This window comes from Dermacentor variabilis, chromosome 2 (genome assembly GCF_050947875.1).
Source record: "Dermacentor variabilis isolate Ectoservices chromosome 2, ASM5094787v1, whole genome shotgun sequence".
NCBI lineage: Eukaryota > Metazoa > Arthropoda > Arachnida > Ixodida > Ixodidae > Dermacentor > Dermacentor variabilis.
Window position 1 is genome coordinate 240,828,714 of NC_134569.1, and position 15,701 is coordinate 240,844,414.

At 46.7% G+C, this 15,701-nt stretch overlaps 1 protein-coding gene across 4 annotated transcripts in view; it reads left to right on the forward strand.

Moving 5' to 3' along the window:
• LOC142573180 (riboflavin transporter 2-like) overlaps positions 1-1,415 on the forward strand; it is a 98,578-nt gene extending 97,163 nt beyond the window's left edge. For all 4 annotated transcript variants that reach the window (XM_075682751.1, XM_075682753.1, XM_075682754.1 and 1 more), the window contains exon 7: positions 382-1,415. In XM_075682751.1, the coding sequence (XP_075538866.1) occupies positions 382-570 (189 nt within the window). In that variant the 3' untranslated portion in view covers positions 571-1,415. The remainder of the gene's footprint in view (positions 1-381) is intronic.
• Positions 1,416-15,701: the final 14,286 nt, after the last annotated feature.

Genomic DNA, 15,701 nt, shown 5'->3' on the forward strand with positions numbered 1-15,701 from the left:
GACAGCACTGGCGAGCCTACGCAGACATCGGGGTGTCGCGCGCGCGTAAGGGAAGCAGGCGAGAATGCATGCACAAAGGCTCTTTCAGCCTATGCAGCTTCCTCTGCGTCTTTTAACGCTTGCGGGCGGCACGGAGTATTCGAAGCGTCTGGGCTTTCGCCGTGGTTTCGGCAACGTGACACAAGTTGTTTACCATACGGGCCAGTCGTAACAGTCCTTGTCAATATAATGCGTATAGTGTAAGAGAGCATGGCGACAGATCTTGGCATTCGCGGAGTCGTTGGGAAGCTTTTTCACTAAGACTGTCTGTTGTGAAGGGTACATTTATTTAGAAAGCCACAACTAGCCACAACCTATACAAAGTTTGCCGCCGATGCACAGGTCTTGGCGTGGGTGCTGTTCGTGTCCCTGACGACGTTCGTCAAGTGCCGCCTGGCAGCGGGCACCATGGCGCACGGCGGCGCGCGCTCGCTCCTGTGGTACGGTGTCGCCACCCAGGGGGGCTCCTTCGTCGGCGCCCTGGTCATGTTCGTGCTGACCAACTACACCCACACATTCAAGTCTTCTTGACCGCAGAATCGACACGCAGCGTGCCGTCGCACTCCAGATTGGAACCTTGATGCGTGGCGAACAATTCACGTGATCATTTTCACTTGTGCCGCTGGGCAGTCGAGCGACGACGACACACCACCGTATGTCATGTACCGTTTCCTGTAAATTTGCAAAGCAATGTGCTTAGAGGAGCTCCCTAGAGTGATTTGAGAGACGATTGAATGCTCGCTCGCGTGCGTGCCATGGCAAAGAAGTCGCGCCCCGACGATCCGTTCCAGCGCCGACCAATAATATTTGCGCTTATTTCTACGCTATGCACCATAGAGGTAACATTGCTGAGGATTTCTGGTAGCAGGTACATCACTTCTAGAAAGCCCTGCTTCCCGAACGAATGAGTGCTGACAACGCTAACGAAACAATCTAGAAGGACTAGTAAGGAGAGCGGACGTCATCCCTGCAATGAACTTACGCCTAATATGCATCAAATGGAGCCCATAACTCGGCTCGTATCTGCGGGGAAGCGATTTTTGCAAGTCACGGCTTGTCACTGCTGCTCATCCATTCTTAAGGGTCTTGGTCTTGCTCATCCATGCTGAAGCGCCACTTTGCATACAGTCCCGCCAGTGCTACACTGCGATTGGTGATTCGGAATACGCTCACCGCTCAAGCCCTCGTTCTTGTCTTATCTACTTTGAAGGATACCGGTGGTTTTGATTGAATCAATAAATACATCCCATCGCACGCGTGTCCTGCTTCCTTTTTTTACGTGAAACGAAACCATATACTGTATAACGTAAGGAAAACATATACGGTTGTCGCTTATATTTGTGCAACCGCACTACCAGCGTGCTCTTATTTGGTATCGCATGTCGATGAAAGAAGCCAATGCTCGACCATGCATGTGTCGCGTACACAGGGGCGCCGTTGTTGCGCCAGGCATGGCACAATCGGAGCCTAATCTGGCTTCTTGCTCGGCGTCCAGGTAGGCCTTACCTCGGCAACACGTTTGTCGATCCGAGCGGGAGTGGTCGTGTTTGAGAGACCTCACTCAACCAGACTAAGTATATTCCATCAAAAAGACCTGTGCTCATCAGGAGTTGTAAAGCCTACAAGTGCGGAAATTTCAAACTTGCTAGGCTTGCACCTCCTCGTTCGACAGGTAGGGTCCAGAAACGGCGTGAACTCATTCCGACAGCACAAAAAAATGATTCAATTCACTACCGCGGCTTTTGACAACGGCGGGCAGATTACCAATAAAGAGTGAGCACGATTGCAAGGTTATACGGTAGGATAGCTATAGGGGCTTCTTAGTACGGCATATATTATTTTGTTGTAGCGCAAGCTGAACAAGGACAACAGAAAGGCACATCTGTGTGTCAGATCTGCCTTTCTGTTGTCCTTGATCAGCTTGCACTACAACAAAATAAGATATACGGTAGGACCCCCGCAACCTGCCTCATAAGTTAAGCATGTAAGCTTTGTAGAGCTTGAATGAATCTCATGCGCTTTACTTTTCATTATTGTGTAGGGGGGGGGGGGGCGTCATTACTCGATTGTGCATGTTTCCGAGCGCAGATGGGGCCATCGTCGCGCTACGCATGACGCAATTGGAGATAAAGTTAGCCTCGCATGTGGCCTTCTAAAGATGCATAGCTCGGCAGTACGTCTGTCGATTCGAGCAGGGGTGGTAGCGTGTTATAGAGCTCACTGTGCCTTAGTAGCGTAATTTCTTGAACCGGAAGGAGTGCTCATTAGAAGGCTTACAAGTGTGCAATTTGTAGCATAAATTTCAGGCTTACTTTGCTATAGCGCCCCTGTGTTCGGAACGGCGATTTAGAAATGGCGTGAAAGACCTCGGGTAGGAAGATAGAAGGATACCCAACCCGTTTTGCCACGGCAAAACGTGCCGTTATTCATAGGGAGTGCAAACGCGGGAGGATGAGGAACGCGCAGAAGCACCAACCATATACGAGTGCAACGGTGGGTGCCAGTCTTGGGCGCCACATACGGGGGGGTCATTCTTTTGCCCTAGTGGCCCAAACACCCTCTACAAAACAAACGGGCCAGCTACGAATAGGCAGAGAGAACGATTGCAAAATTAGACCGCACTACTACCACTAGCTCTAACATAAGCTGAAAGGAAGCTACAGCTTGGGCAAACTCCTGTGTCGCCTATTCAAATACCTGCTAACCGAAGGAATGCTTTTCTGAGATAACTCCTTGACCGATAATACCAAAATTTCTTGCATTTGAGAGGGAAAGTTACAGTCTAGTGACTGCCGGCCGTCAGTGCAGTTTTCATTTAGTGCGAATTTTTGTACAATAATTGCCGAAAATCGGTAAGCTTGAAAGCAAAAAATAGGAGCATCGACTTAACAAGTCCGTCACTCGGCACGAAGAACGGATATCGCTGTTCTGTACGTAGAATACCTTCGATAGCGCATAACTTTGATATGTTAATTTATATCGTACGTGAGTTTGTTACAAAGTTTGCAAGGGTTTTGCGAAAGTCGTGCTCACATATTAGTGGTTTTTTTTTTTTTGGAGCCATGTGTAGTAAACCAATTTCTCCTTTCGATTTGCTATTAGATACAAGTTGCACAATGGTGATATCATTTTTCTTTGCTCAGTTACGTAGTTGTAAATTTGATAGTTTCTTTTTCTAAAAATTTCCGACTTTCAACGAATTTTACTGAAGAATTGACGCCCTAAATAAGAAATCCGCTTCTAGTAGTAGCTATATTTTAACTTTTCCTATTAAATGCAATATATATAATCAAGTTCAGTGCTGTGGTTGCAAAAGAAATTTATCCTTTTCTATGCATTGGGTAGGAGCCACGGGGCTACATCGAGGATCCTAATGCGTGAAAAAATAAAGCCTGTGCATTTGGTCACGCCATTCTCGTACCATAGTTTCCATACACCCTCTGCAGCAAGCACAAGACGTTTCACGTACCTCACTCGGGCAGCGTCCTCGATGCAACTTACACCCACTTTGTTTTGTTCTTTCATTTGTTTTCGGCACTGTTGCCAATATAGCGGTTTTCTACGCTCCCTAGCGGGAAAAGTTGAACGCTTGCGAGCGGCGGGTTCTTTAGCGGTTTTGGTCTAATGTCGGCCTCTTTTTTGGTGCACAATAATTAAAGATTTCTGTACAATAATTCGTGCTTTATGCCTCATACACACGTAGCTTATTCATGCCCTACTGGAAGTAACAGGAAATTATGATCATGATACACAGACTATGCGTTCCACATTTCTTTCTCCATGACAGCTCCTCTGGACTATAGTTCTGGCAGGCCTGATAGTTCGAGGCAGGTTTACTCTTCGTCATTTTCACAGACGGGCCTTAGGAGATTTTGCATCGTGAAGTGGCTACAGTGAAATAAATCTCAAAATTCAGTTGGCTAATTTCGCTTTATCAGCACTCGTGCTCCCATGGTCCAGCTCAGATGTTGAGTGTGTCTTAGGCCAGATCAATGTTATTAAATCTAAGTTACGGAAAAGAATGTCCACTGAGATGACAAAAGATTTACTTACTCTGCGCGCTGGTCCCCTAAAAAATGATAAATGCTGCTTCAGTTACATGTTGCCCAACACGTTGTTCGTAAGATCGGCACGATGGAGGTCTATAGGGGTGAGTGGTGGCACCGACCGTAGACCCAGCCACGCCAGCGAACGAATACATACGCCGCACCAATACGAAATAGCACATTTTTTTCTAATCGTAATCGCTACTCGGTAGTTCAACCTGATTTCCGTCCAGTGATTGTAGTTCACAGTAGCGTCTCTTTTTTTTTTCTCAATGTGTGTCGGTACTTTTTAGTCACGCAAAATCGTGCTTATTAATATTTTAACGAGAATTCAGTGCCTTGAACGGGTTCTAAGCGCTACCCGACACACCGAAAGCTAAGCCGTCCCAAAACCGGCTATTTTCCTGACCCACTGCTAATATATCCTTCTGCCCTTGCCCTTCTTTCACTTGCGGCGTTATCGTTACCGTTACACTCGCCGCCCCCTCTCCCCTCGAGATCGCGCAGGGCTAAGGAGTTTAGTCAAGGTTTCTCGAAGAACGCAAAGCTTCATCTGGCTGGGATGAGCAGGAAAAGTGCGTTTGCGACTGTAGTCATCAAGTTCAGGAAACGCGGCTAAACGAAATGTCAGAGAACCTAGAGCTTCCTATATGTCAGAGAACCCAGAGCTTCCACAATAGGGACAGCGCCAGAAAACGGGGGTAAGCATCTTTCGCAGCGCTGGGGTAAACGCAGTGCCCGTCGAACCAAAAGTCCCGCTTGGAAAGAGCGAGTAGGAATTTGTTGAGAAGCGCTTGGTGGTGCAGTATTGCTAGCCGCACTCGGACGCGAGCCTGGCTCAGGGTCTCGCTGGAGTCCGCGTTTGAGGGGCGTTCTTGCAGAGACGCGTCGAAGCCAAGGAGGTGTTCTTACGATAACTTTAGCGTCCTCCCGTAGGGCAGCTGAAACCGCGTGGCGCGAGTGACTTCCTGTTGGGACGAGTTTGGAACGAAAACCGCAGCAGCGACGCAGTCATTCCAGTGGTCGTGCGTGAGACAAACGTTGGAACAAATGATGTCTTTTATGGTGCAGTTGGTGCGCTCGACCTGTCCAACAACGAGAAGCGATTCAGTCGAGACGAGCAATCAACGCAATCCCGAGCCTCCCTCAGTACGGTGGCGCCATCTAGTTAAGGCATCTCTTCGCGCAACGTAAATTCTAGATCAAGAATTTTTAAATAGGTATCGAATCTTCGTTTTCTTGTCTCCGGAGGTTGAGGAAAACCAACCCTTGAGGAAAAGCTCGCCATAGCATCCGTGCGTTAAAATCAATAACCGCAGGTTACCGCATGGGTGCTGACATGTTGCTACTGAGATGTTACTGACATGGGTGCTGACATGTTGACACGGCGCATACAACGAGGCGTGCGTCTATTTGTCGTACAAAAATCCCTCACGTGACCTGATCCTAGGTGCCTAGGGACAGCATCGTTTAGGGATTTTCGAGAAGGCGCGATGCTGGCGCTGAGCGACGCCGTGTCGTGTTCGTCCTCGGCGTGATCGTTCTCTGGACCGCGCATTGTTAAACATTGCTCATGTGATCGTGCGTGCTTGCTTGTGTGGTGGTTGTAGTTTCTGTGTTACTTGGCGGAAAGCCATAAGTAGTGGCGGTGCGGCAGTGCGGCAGTGCGGCTTTGGCCTCGGTGAGCTCTGGAACTACAGCATCTGCGTTGTGTGACCCGTGCTTTCTTGAGAACCCGGCGGTGGTGACCATTGAAATATCGAAGTGGCCTAGCGCCTCGGCAAAAAGTTCTGCGAACCGCGATGTGGCGTCGCCGTGTCCGACTTTGCTTAACGGGCATCGAGGGATGTGCTGCTCGTTGCAAGTCATGTAAATGCAACTGCGTCGACCGCCCACCGTTCAGCGCTGAATGTGTGTTTGGTGCGCTGTGCTTGAAACGCGTGGTGCAGCCTGGCAGCGGGGTTAGCGGAGGAGCAGAGTGGCTTAGGGTTTGCGCGTTCACAGACATGTGCTCCCGTCTTGGTCTCATTAGCGGCTGTCGCGGGACTGCGGGGTGCTAGCTCCTTGCCTAGTATAAAGTTTACGACGCTAACACACAGCATGTTCACGTTTTTCCGCGCTATATGTCATTTGCATGACGGCCGAGTTGAAAACGAGACATATAGTGTTCTTTGCATTTGTGTGTTGTAAATTACTTTCTATTGTGGAAGTTCTGGCAGTCTTATTACGCAAGAAGTGCGAACGTAAACATAAACACCTATGTGTCTTTAAAATTTTGAATTACCCACGATACCTTTTACGACTGATAAGTGGCCTACACGGCCTGTGTGAATCGGCTACCGTATGTTGCGACGCTCTTTCGTGTGGTAGAATGATGCATGGTGCGCGCTTATTTCTGTACTGTTGTAAAAACCATTTGTTTATTCACTCAATACATATGTACGGCTTATTCGCCGCAGCACATTTTAGTTACGCGGTGAAGCATACTAAAAGTGGGAGGGGGCCGCTATCAGTCAGCATAGTATGTCCACTTAGGTGATCTGAGAGGCGGCGGGTGCGCGAGTGTATAATTAAGGAACTCTTATTATGTCCAGTGACAGTACAGATCAGTAACTGTAGCACCAAAGTAGTGAACCACTACCAGAACAAAGGCATGTAGTATGCCCATCTCAATTCTCGTTCTTATGCCAGTCTTCTTTTTTACAGCAATAGCTGCTATGGGCGAACTCCCCTGGTTGTTCTGATGTTACTGGTGTTGTCACTGGAATTCCCGAATTTCTTGCTAGAATATTGCAAATAAAGTTCTCATTGTGCTGCGAGGATTCAAACATATGATCAAAAGAGTAGCAGTCCACAATTCTACATTTCAGCCACTCTGATGAAGGTTCAGTCGCGGTGAATACTGATCCCGGAGAGCGTCATCTAGCCAACAGGTGCCATGATTGGCTAACACCTGCTCAATGTCTGCGTACTGTATATAGAGCTGGCATCCACACCTTCAAGTTCTTACACATCACCTTCCCACTTGTGAAGGCAGTCCTATGTTAAAAATTCTTCTTACATGTGATGACAATGATTGGGTGCACCTGTTTCATTAATCTTCTTCTAGTGCTTGGCTTTTCAGATTTACTGGATGGAGCTGTTGGTGTCTTGTTTTCCTCAAGCAAAGCGCAGGACCTAGCAATGGCTAGCCCAAATATAGATTTGAGAAAACCAAAACGAATTCAGCAGTAAGAAGCTAAAGGGTTGTTTTGGTGTAGATCAGTGGCTAAGTCCGGATATGAAAGAGGAGGAAGAAAAGCCGAGTCTTTCCGCGTTAACACTGTGAGGCACAACTCCCACAAATAAATACGACTCTTACTTATTTTACTTTTTAAGGAGATTGCCGACTTCCATTGGCAAGTGTTCACTTCAACAAACACTGCATGAAGTAAGCCTCCTGCGCATATTTCACCAGCTACTGCATCATTGTTTCCCATTATGAGTGAAACTGCAATTTCCTTTGTGCTACAAGTTGCCCAATTTTGTGTTTTGCAGTAGGATGTTAGCAGTGCTATTAAGGCACTTAAAACTTATGAATTGTAGTAGAGAGAAAAAAAAGTAAGAAAGCAGTGGCTTTTTGTGCGTAGACTATGCATACACCTGGTGCTCTTATGGTCATTTTTTCCTTATCCGCTAAACCATTCTAAACAAGAAAAGTTTATACACAATTAGTTTATACACAGACCACAACTAAACCACAGGTATCGTTGGTAAGCAAAGTATACTTGTTCGGTGACATTTTGTGCAGCCCTGCTATTGGGCTTTCCTTCCTTCCTTTTCAGCTGTGCAGGTTCATTAAGAAGTGATGATACAGTTTGACAATTTTAATCGTTGAAAGACTTAGCGAAACCTTTCCCGGGTTGTTTTTTCTTGGTTTCAGACTCTGCACATTGCATTTTAAGGCGTATTTTCTGTTTGTTGCTTTTTATTTATGGGTAGGGCATGTCAACATTTTTTGCACCATTTCAAGTATGTGGTGCCATAGACTGTTCTTAGACGGAGTCTTGCCCTTTCATTCTGTACGATTTGATGTCGGTTTTTTGTGTCCAAGGCCGTTTTACAGCGCGATTGTAGCATTTTGCGCAGTTTTGCCTCTGTCACCCAAGCTTGAAAGATTGCTACCCACTTCTGGTGGCATGACACATGTGACATTTCTTTTTCAATAAAAGGAAGTCTGTCACTTATCCTGTGCACTGGTTGTCTTTTGTCTCTTTGAATTGCAGTTTGTTGCCTATATTTGCTCTTTTGTTGCATTTCAGATTAGGAATGGCTATCATAATTGACATTTAGCCATACTGCACACAATGTGGATAATATGTAATTGCAATATATGGCCACCATAAATATAATAGAAGTTAATAATTCAAGAATAGTGCCTTTGCATGGTGGTGCAGCCATGAATTGTGGCTATAAGGTACCAGCGCTGCAGATAGCACTGCTTGTGCAGAATATAGTTCAACTCTACTACTTTCAAACATCATTGTTTTTATCTGCATTTGTATAGCTCCAGTTTCTATGAACAACACACGTCTGGTGGAAGAGTCGCTTGCACCTGCAGTTGGGCCCAATGAATAGCCAAATTTCTGCCCGTTTTCATGTTATCAGCATATTAGTAAAGGCAGTCGTTTTTATAGTAGCTTGTTTGCCCAGTATAGAAGTCGCTGCAGGGTGTCAGGATCTCGTACACATCTTCAGCTTTGCAGGGGACACAGCATCTGGCACATAGTTTGTCACAGGCCATGTATTCGGGGCAAGTTGAGTTCACTCACTAGCAAAGGGAGAACCAAGCTTGTTGGATATGAAGTAAACCACCTGTATACTCAGTGGCCTTTTTCATTTCGTGTGACATATGGGGTTATAGCGACCTTGTTTTAAGCACTTCTTGTCAAGCAGCGGTCATTTGCTTTTGAAACACTCAGGATAGCTTTCAGCAAGCTGGACAGGAATAACACTGAAAAACCAGCAGATGTTAATTCTCGCACTTATCTTGCGAAGCTTCGTACAGTATGATGAGGGCGTAAATAAATGAGGGTGTTCCTCAAGGGCTTGTAGCACATGTCACGAGTTTGGAGCAACATGATGTATAGCACTTTTTTGATTGCATGCTATAGGTTTAGCAGGCCTGGCCATGGTTGAAGTGCAGTGCAAGGTCAAGAAAACATATCTATGAGCAGCACCCTGGTAAAGGAGACTCTGGGAAAACTAGTGGGAAGCCTGTTGAACATCTGGTTGACCCACTTGCTGGCTCCATCAGACAAAGTATGATAAAGAGAAGGAAGTCATCAACACATCAGAAGGTTTTTACATATAAACACTCTGCTAAGGTCATAACATGCCAACAAGTCTTAGTTCGCAGGCTATGCACAACCAACTACATATGCCTTCTATTCGGACATTGCTCATTGTAACTAACAAGGATGGAGTGGACAAAAAAAAGAACAGCAGCTCCATTAATTTGGTTTCACTGGTATCAAGTGTTTTGTAAGTGTACATTGCCATACTCCCCAATGCCTTCTTGGGTGACATCAGCAAGGACCAGCTTGAGGCAAGGGGTAATAGACGTCTTTACAAGCTAAAAATGCATGCATGCATGGAGAGCCGAAAAGTAGGCACTTCACAGGGGCACTGGAAAAGGAACATGTTAACAGTGGGGAAAGACAAGCTACTAAACACCCAACACTGTTGCCGTGTAACGACCTCTGAAACAATCCCTCTTAATGAAGAAATCATCTTTGTGTATCCATAAAGAGGGCAGATGGGCAAAGCCCCTTCAGTAATGCTGCCAGCTTCAAAAGCCTATTTTGCACATCTTGAATGCTTCCTTCTTAAGACTTTGCTCGGTGCAAGCATTCTACTGTCCAAACGCTGTCATTGAGAGCACTGTTGGTTTGGTGGCAATAAAGTTCAGAAGCAATTGCAACAAACCTCCCTTCCTAGTTGGCCTGGATGCTCACCGTGCTTATGAAGCAGCACCATGAGGCAAGCAAGGTGAACTGATGCCTGCAAGCCCTTGTTTGTTTATCACACTGTTCTGTTAGTGACAACCACGAGACTTGAAACCAACAAGCTCAAGTTCTCCACTCGCATTGGTACTGCGGAGGATTTATAAAAAGCACAAAAACAGAAAAATCAAGGGAAAGGATAAAGCACCATTTAACACTTCATATTGCTACAGTCCACTCCCTTCTTTTATTTTGTCTGGTCGTGCTACATCTTTTTACTATAGATAGGCATCAATTTAGGTGATGTTCTCAATCAGTGTCCAATTTTTATATATACTATGTGCTTGTTCAAAGAGGTTCGAAACACTGCAATGGAAGCTTCAAGTAGAAAAGGTGCCAGGAAGAAAAAAAAAGCTGTGCTGCAACCATCTCGGCAACATCTTGTCCCTTTAATAAAAATTGTGCTTCCATATTAACTTGAGCCCTCCAGTTTAGAGTAAAGTACCAGTGCACTTATGAACAATGAATCAATTCTCAAAGAGCATGTGCAGTCAAGCCAAAAGCAGGGGCAAGAGTCCGCATTGCGTAAGAAGTTTTCAGAAGACTGGCTACCCTAATGCCTGGGCAGGCTTCAAGAAAGGCCACCAGTACCACCTCGTTGCAGACTGTGCTGAACATCCTTGTTGGTTCGACTTTGACTAAGAACCCATACATCTTTCCCACAAAGCGGCTGGTATTGGCGATGCTTTGATGCAGAAAGAGGCTACTGTTTCACATGTCTATCTTAGGCCAGAAACCAATCTGGCTTAGGTGGAAATAATCTTTCCCTGATGGTGAGCCTCGCGAGGCACACTCCTTCAGTCAATTTGCACACTGTCAATGTTAGTGAGACTGATCGAAGGTTGGCTATGGTGTCAGGTTTCTTGCCTGGTTTCGGCAGTGGCATCATGACCAAGTGTTTTCAATCTGTGTGAAATTCCAATATTTCATATTTCATTTGTTACAAGCAGTAGTGCTTGTTTCTTGTTTCGGCAAGATTCCTCAATATCTGCAAAATGACTCCATCTTTGCCACTTGTGTTTTATGTGTTGACATGCTCAAGAGCGAAGTTTCTGCCATCGCAAAGAGGCTTTTGATTCTTTCCTTGGCAAGTGGTCATTAAGGTGCGTAAAAATCTGGTGATGCTCAGTCGCTGTGAGGTGGTTGGAGAATGCATCGGCAGCATGTTCCTAAACATTTCTGTGATGTACACTGAATATTGAGCAGCGCGTTTTCTATGGTATTACAGTACTTGGTTCATCCTGTTATAGCCGAGAATCTGTCGCAGCTTACTGAGACCTATGCGTTCAAATGACGCGCAGCAGTCCGTCCACTAGGATCTGGCAAGTTTCTCAGCATGACATCTTGCCTGCTCAGTCTTGTGCAGAACATTGATCGGGGTTTGTTGCGTACGGCCACAATTTAAGTATGCGCTATGCAGCTTGGCTTGCTCATCCTAAGTTGCAGCAGGTGCTTGTCAGGGCTGGATGTTGCCCCAGTAAGCAGTTGTTCGCATGTCGCTCTTTGCACTGCGTAAAGGATGCGTGTCGCTAGCGATTCTTCAACACCTTCACATTCTCCAGACTCAAGTGCATCAAGGAAATGGTCCCAGTCTGAAACCCTGATTTCTTGAATGTGGCACATTTTCACCCCTACATCAAATCTTATATCGGACAATGGTCACTGTCTCTTCGGGCAGAGTAACACAGGCACTCTGGATGAAGGCCCCAGTTGCCCATGCTAGGTAAGTGTACTGCCCTTCTGTTTCTAATGGAACTTGCAGCAGTTTGGATAGTTGATAATAATAATAATATTTGGGGTTTTACGTGCCAAAACCACTTTCTGATTATGAGGCACGCCGTAGTGGAGGACTCCGGAAATTTTGACCACCTGGGGTTCTTTAACGTGCGCCTAAATCTAAGCACACGGGTGTTTTCGCATTTCGCCCCCATCGAAATGCGGCCGCCGTGGCCGGGATTCGATCCCGCGACCTCGTGCTCAGCAGCCCAACACCATAGCCACTGAGCATTGGGATAGTTGGTGTCATTTGTTAATTTGAGGTCTTTCGTGTCTGCTTCGTCAAGGTGGTATCCTCTTAGCCGTACGTCTTTGCATCCCCAATGTGGATGATGTGCATTTAGTTCACCTCAACTGAGTATTCTGTGCTGGGGAAAGTGAATTTGATGATGTCAAAGCCAAGTGATGTCGCTTCGGCTGTGGTGCCTGGTTTTGGGACAGAGGTAGACCAATACCAAAACGGCTTCCTTTCACTGCATTAGCCTGCAGCACACCGCCACAGCTTTCTGATGAAGAGGCACGGTGTAGAATAATGTTCAGTTATATGTGCAGAGCATCTGTGGAAACAAAGATGGCTGTTTGATCCTGCCCAATTGGTGCCTTTCCTCACCATGCCCGATGCTCTATAGCCACTTTGAGTCAGCCTTTGTACCCTTGTATGTGAGGTGTAGCACATCTGTTTTTCTGCAGCAGCAGGACGATGGGTTGGTCCCTTTGCCAAAACAGCTGACCTAATTTGGTCACACTAACGCTCAAGCTGCAGCTTCTGCTTCATACGGTCTGGAGCACCGGCCACGTAGAACGATTAAGAGAGGCTAGTAGTGGAGTATTGTGGTTGTGAATTTTTCAGTGTTTCAGAATGACAAGAAAGCATTCTTGAGTGACGATGACAATGATTATTGAATGAGAATTTGGAGGAGATTGCCATGCTGGTCCATGTACACTGCTAGTATATGTTATTGCTTCTGATATTGCTACTGAATGCGAGTATTGTGGTGTTGACTGAAGTTTTAACAAATTTGCCGTGTTCAGTGAGGACATGTTGAAGCTTGGCGCACAGGAGTGATACGGCTTTAATTGTGATTTCCTTATGCAGAGTTTTACTCGAGAGAGTACAGCCCTCAGTGGACGGTAGCTGTTGACTGGTGCAGCCTCTTGTGGCTTCTTGCTGTGTTTCACTTTTTTGGGGCACTGAAGGAGCAGGCTTGCAAAATGTGGACCTACTATGAGAAATGCTACGCTTCGGGGTGGCTGACTGCAGTTGCTGCCTGCTTTGCCCACCTCCTCTGGCTTTCTCGTGCTTTCTCGTTCTTCTGATGAGGCAGAAGCACCGATGTTGGATTTGTCGACTTGTATTCCGACCGGTAGCAACTGCAGCGCCCTCTAGAAACTGCAGGCACGTGCGACGTCTTTCGATGAAAAAGGGGGTAACGCAACGAGATGTCACCTGCCGATGGAGGCTAAGCGCAAAACCACTCTTTTAGCGTATGAACACTCAGACATCCACCGGGAGCCCATGTGCCCAACAGAGACCATTCCGTTCAGCCTACCGGCGTTCAAACAGCCAACGCATCCTGTGGCCTTCTATGCCTGACAACACTTGGTGCAGCTGCCACTCAGCAGTGGCTTTATTAGAATTTCCTTTGATTGACTTGCCAAGCGCTAATGCTTTCGGAGTACTATCAACTCCTTTCCCGCTTGCCTCTCTGCTGAACCCGTAGGAAGCGGTGGTAGGGGAAAGCCCATGGTAGAGTTGGACTTCTTCCCCTGCTTCTGCTGCCCCAGCTCCCACTTTAAGCCGTGCGAGCATCCAAAGCCACTAGCACGTTGCTCGTGATACACCCTTAGGAGGTTGGGAGAGCTCTTGCCCAGAAGCCGCGACTCCACCCATGCTGGATTACATGGACAGGCAACCGTCCGCATCTTTCAGGCACCTCTGGACCATGAATGGTTGTCGGACTCTCCCAGGACTGACTTACAACAACCGAATTCCACGCTGTGGCCTTCAGTAAGCTGGATTACAGCGCGGTCATTGAACTCTCTCACAAGGACGCAGTCCCTTACCGAGGCCTTCAAGTAGTTGCATTAGTGGGGCATACCAATAATCCCCAGACATTTCGATAGGGTCCTTGTTCACCCTGTGGATCCTTTTTACCCGGATGAACATGGATGGTAACGTTCCTTGGACGTAAGCCGGTTGTACTTGAATTCATCCGTCTTTATTCATGTATACGTTTATCACCACCTTGTTGCCAGGCAATGCGTAACAGAAGCTCGCCAAGAGCCTTCGGCATAGTCCAGCAATGGTATACTACAGCGCCACACCATTCAGCGTCACAAAGCATCACAGGTCCAATTCTTCCAATGCTGCTCATCCTCAAGTTCAAGGAGGCGTGCAGTGGGTAGTTTGCTGCTTGTCCAGCTGCTCAATTTGACCTAGTACATCTGCTAAAGTCACCCTCAGTTCTTTGACAGATTCCGCCATCATTTCAGTGCGATGTCTCAATGTACTGCAGTGGCCAGGTCTCCATTTTGATCATCCGGACACTGCTTGCGTATAGCCCTTCATTCTTAATGCAAAGGTCACAGAAGTGTTCTGCCTGTGTGAGCGGCTTGTTCTGTCTGTATCGTGCAGCAAGTCTCTTGACTCTTGTCGGGTGTATTCACATTTCTGGGATCTGAAATACAACTGTACAGTGTTCAGCTACGCGCGCTGCTCGCTGTGTTTCTTCAGTTCTTTTTTGCGACAAGCCTCTTAGGGGTATTTTGGGTCCGTGTGAAAACATATGTGAAGCCACAGTGGGGAAGTGTTCAGGTTCGTGTTCTGTGCCCCACTTCGGGCAAACGGGTGGGCGCATACAGATGCCTTGTTGATAAACAGTCCCGTGGCATCTAAAGCACGGTAAACTTCTGGGTTCAAGTCGTGACACAGGTGTCAGCCAGCTGCAGTACTTCACATTACGATGACACCTAGGCGCCGGTAAAATGAGCAGCACCATTTCGATTTGAAAGCACAAAATCAGCGCCTTTTCATTTGGCTGCTAGTATCGTTGCTGTTTCGAGTACAGGGCTTCCACTAGCGATTCGGCTGTTGCTACTTGCATATTATGTGCTACGCATCGACACACACCTTTGCTGGACTGATGGTACTCACTGAATTCAAGAGAATCACACAAATCAAACACAAAGTTCTGCGGTTTGGCCGATGCAAATAATGTGTTGCCGGTTGTAATTTGCTATGGTAACAGTGTTGGAAGTTTAAGTAGGCCAAGTTGGGCTACAATCATCTTGTAGAGACTGCCAGAAAATATCTTTGACATGGCCTGCCTGGCTCTGGGCAGTATAGAGAACACGTATTCTTCTAGCATTTGTTCTTGTAGGCGTGGTGGACGCCCATATGCATTTGTATAATGCTGTTGCGTTGCATGTAGACCAGCTGGCTTGAATGCCATGCATAACAATGTTGTCTTCATGCTCAGGACGTTCACTTGCAGGTCTGTTTTTTGCTGTTAGTGGAGACATCATGCGCCACTGTCACCCTCCTTGCACCAGAGGGTATGCCGTTGGCTGCCATTTACCTTGGCATAGTGCTCACGGAAGTAGAATTGATTGATAAAATTCATGAAATATTCATGCACAGGTCACACGCAAGCTATCGTTTTCCACTAAGTCCTAGGCATGGCCAACTGTATTGAAAGTGCGCGAAGCTCATGGAAACCATGATAGTGTACACAATCGGCATAGGATTAGAGTTACTCTATTAATACACACCTGGAAGTAGCACACTTACACAGAA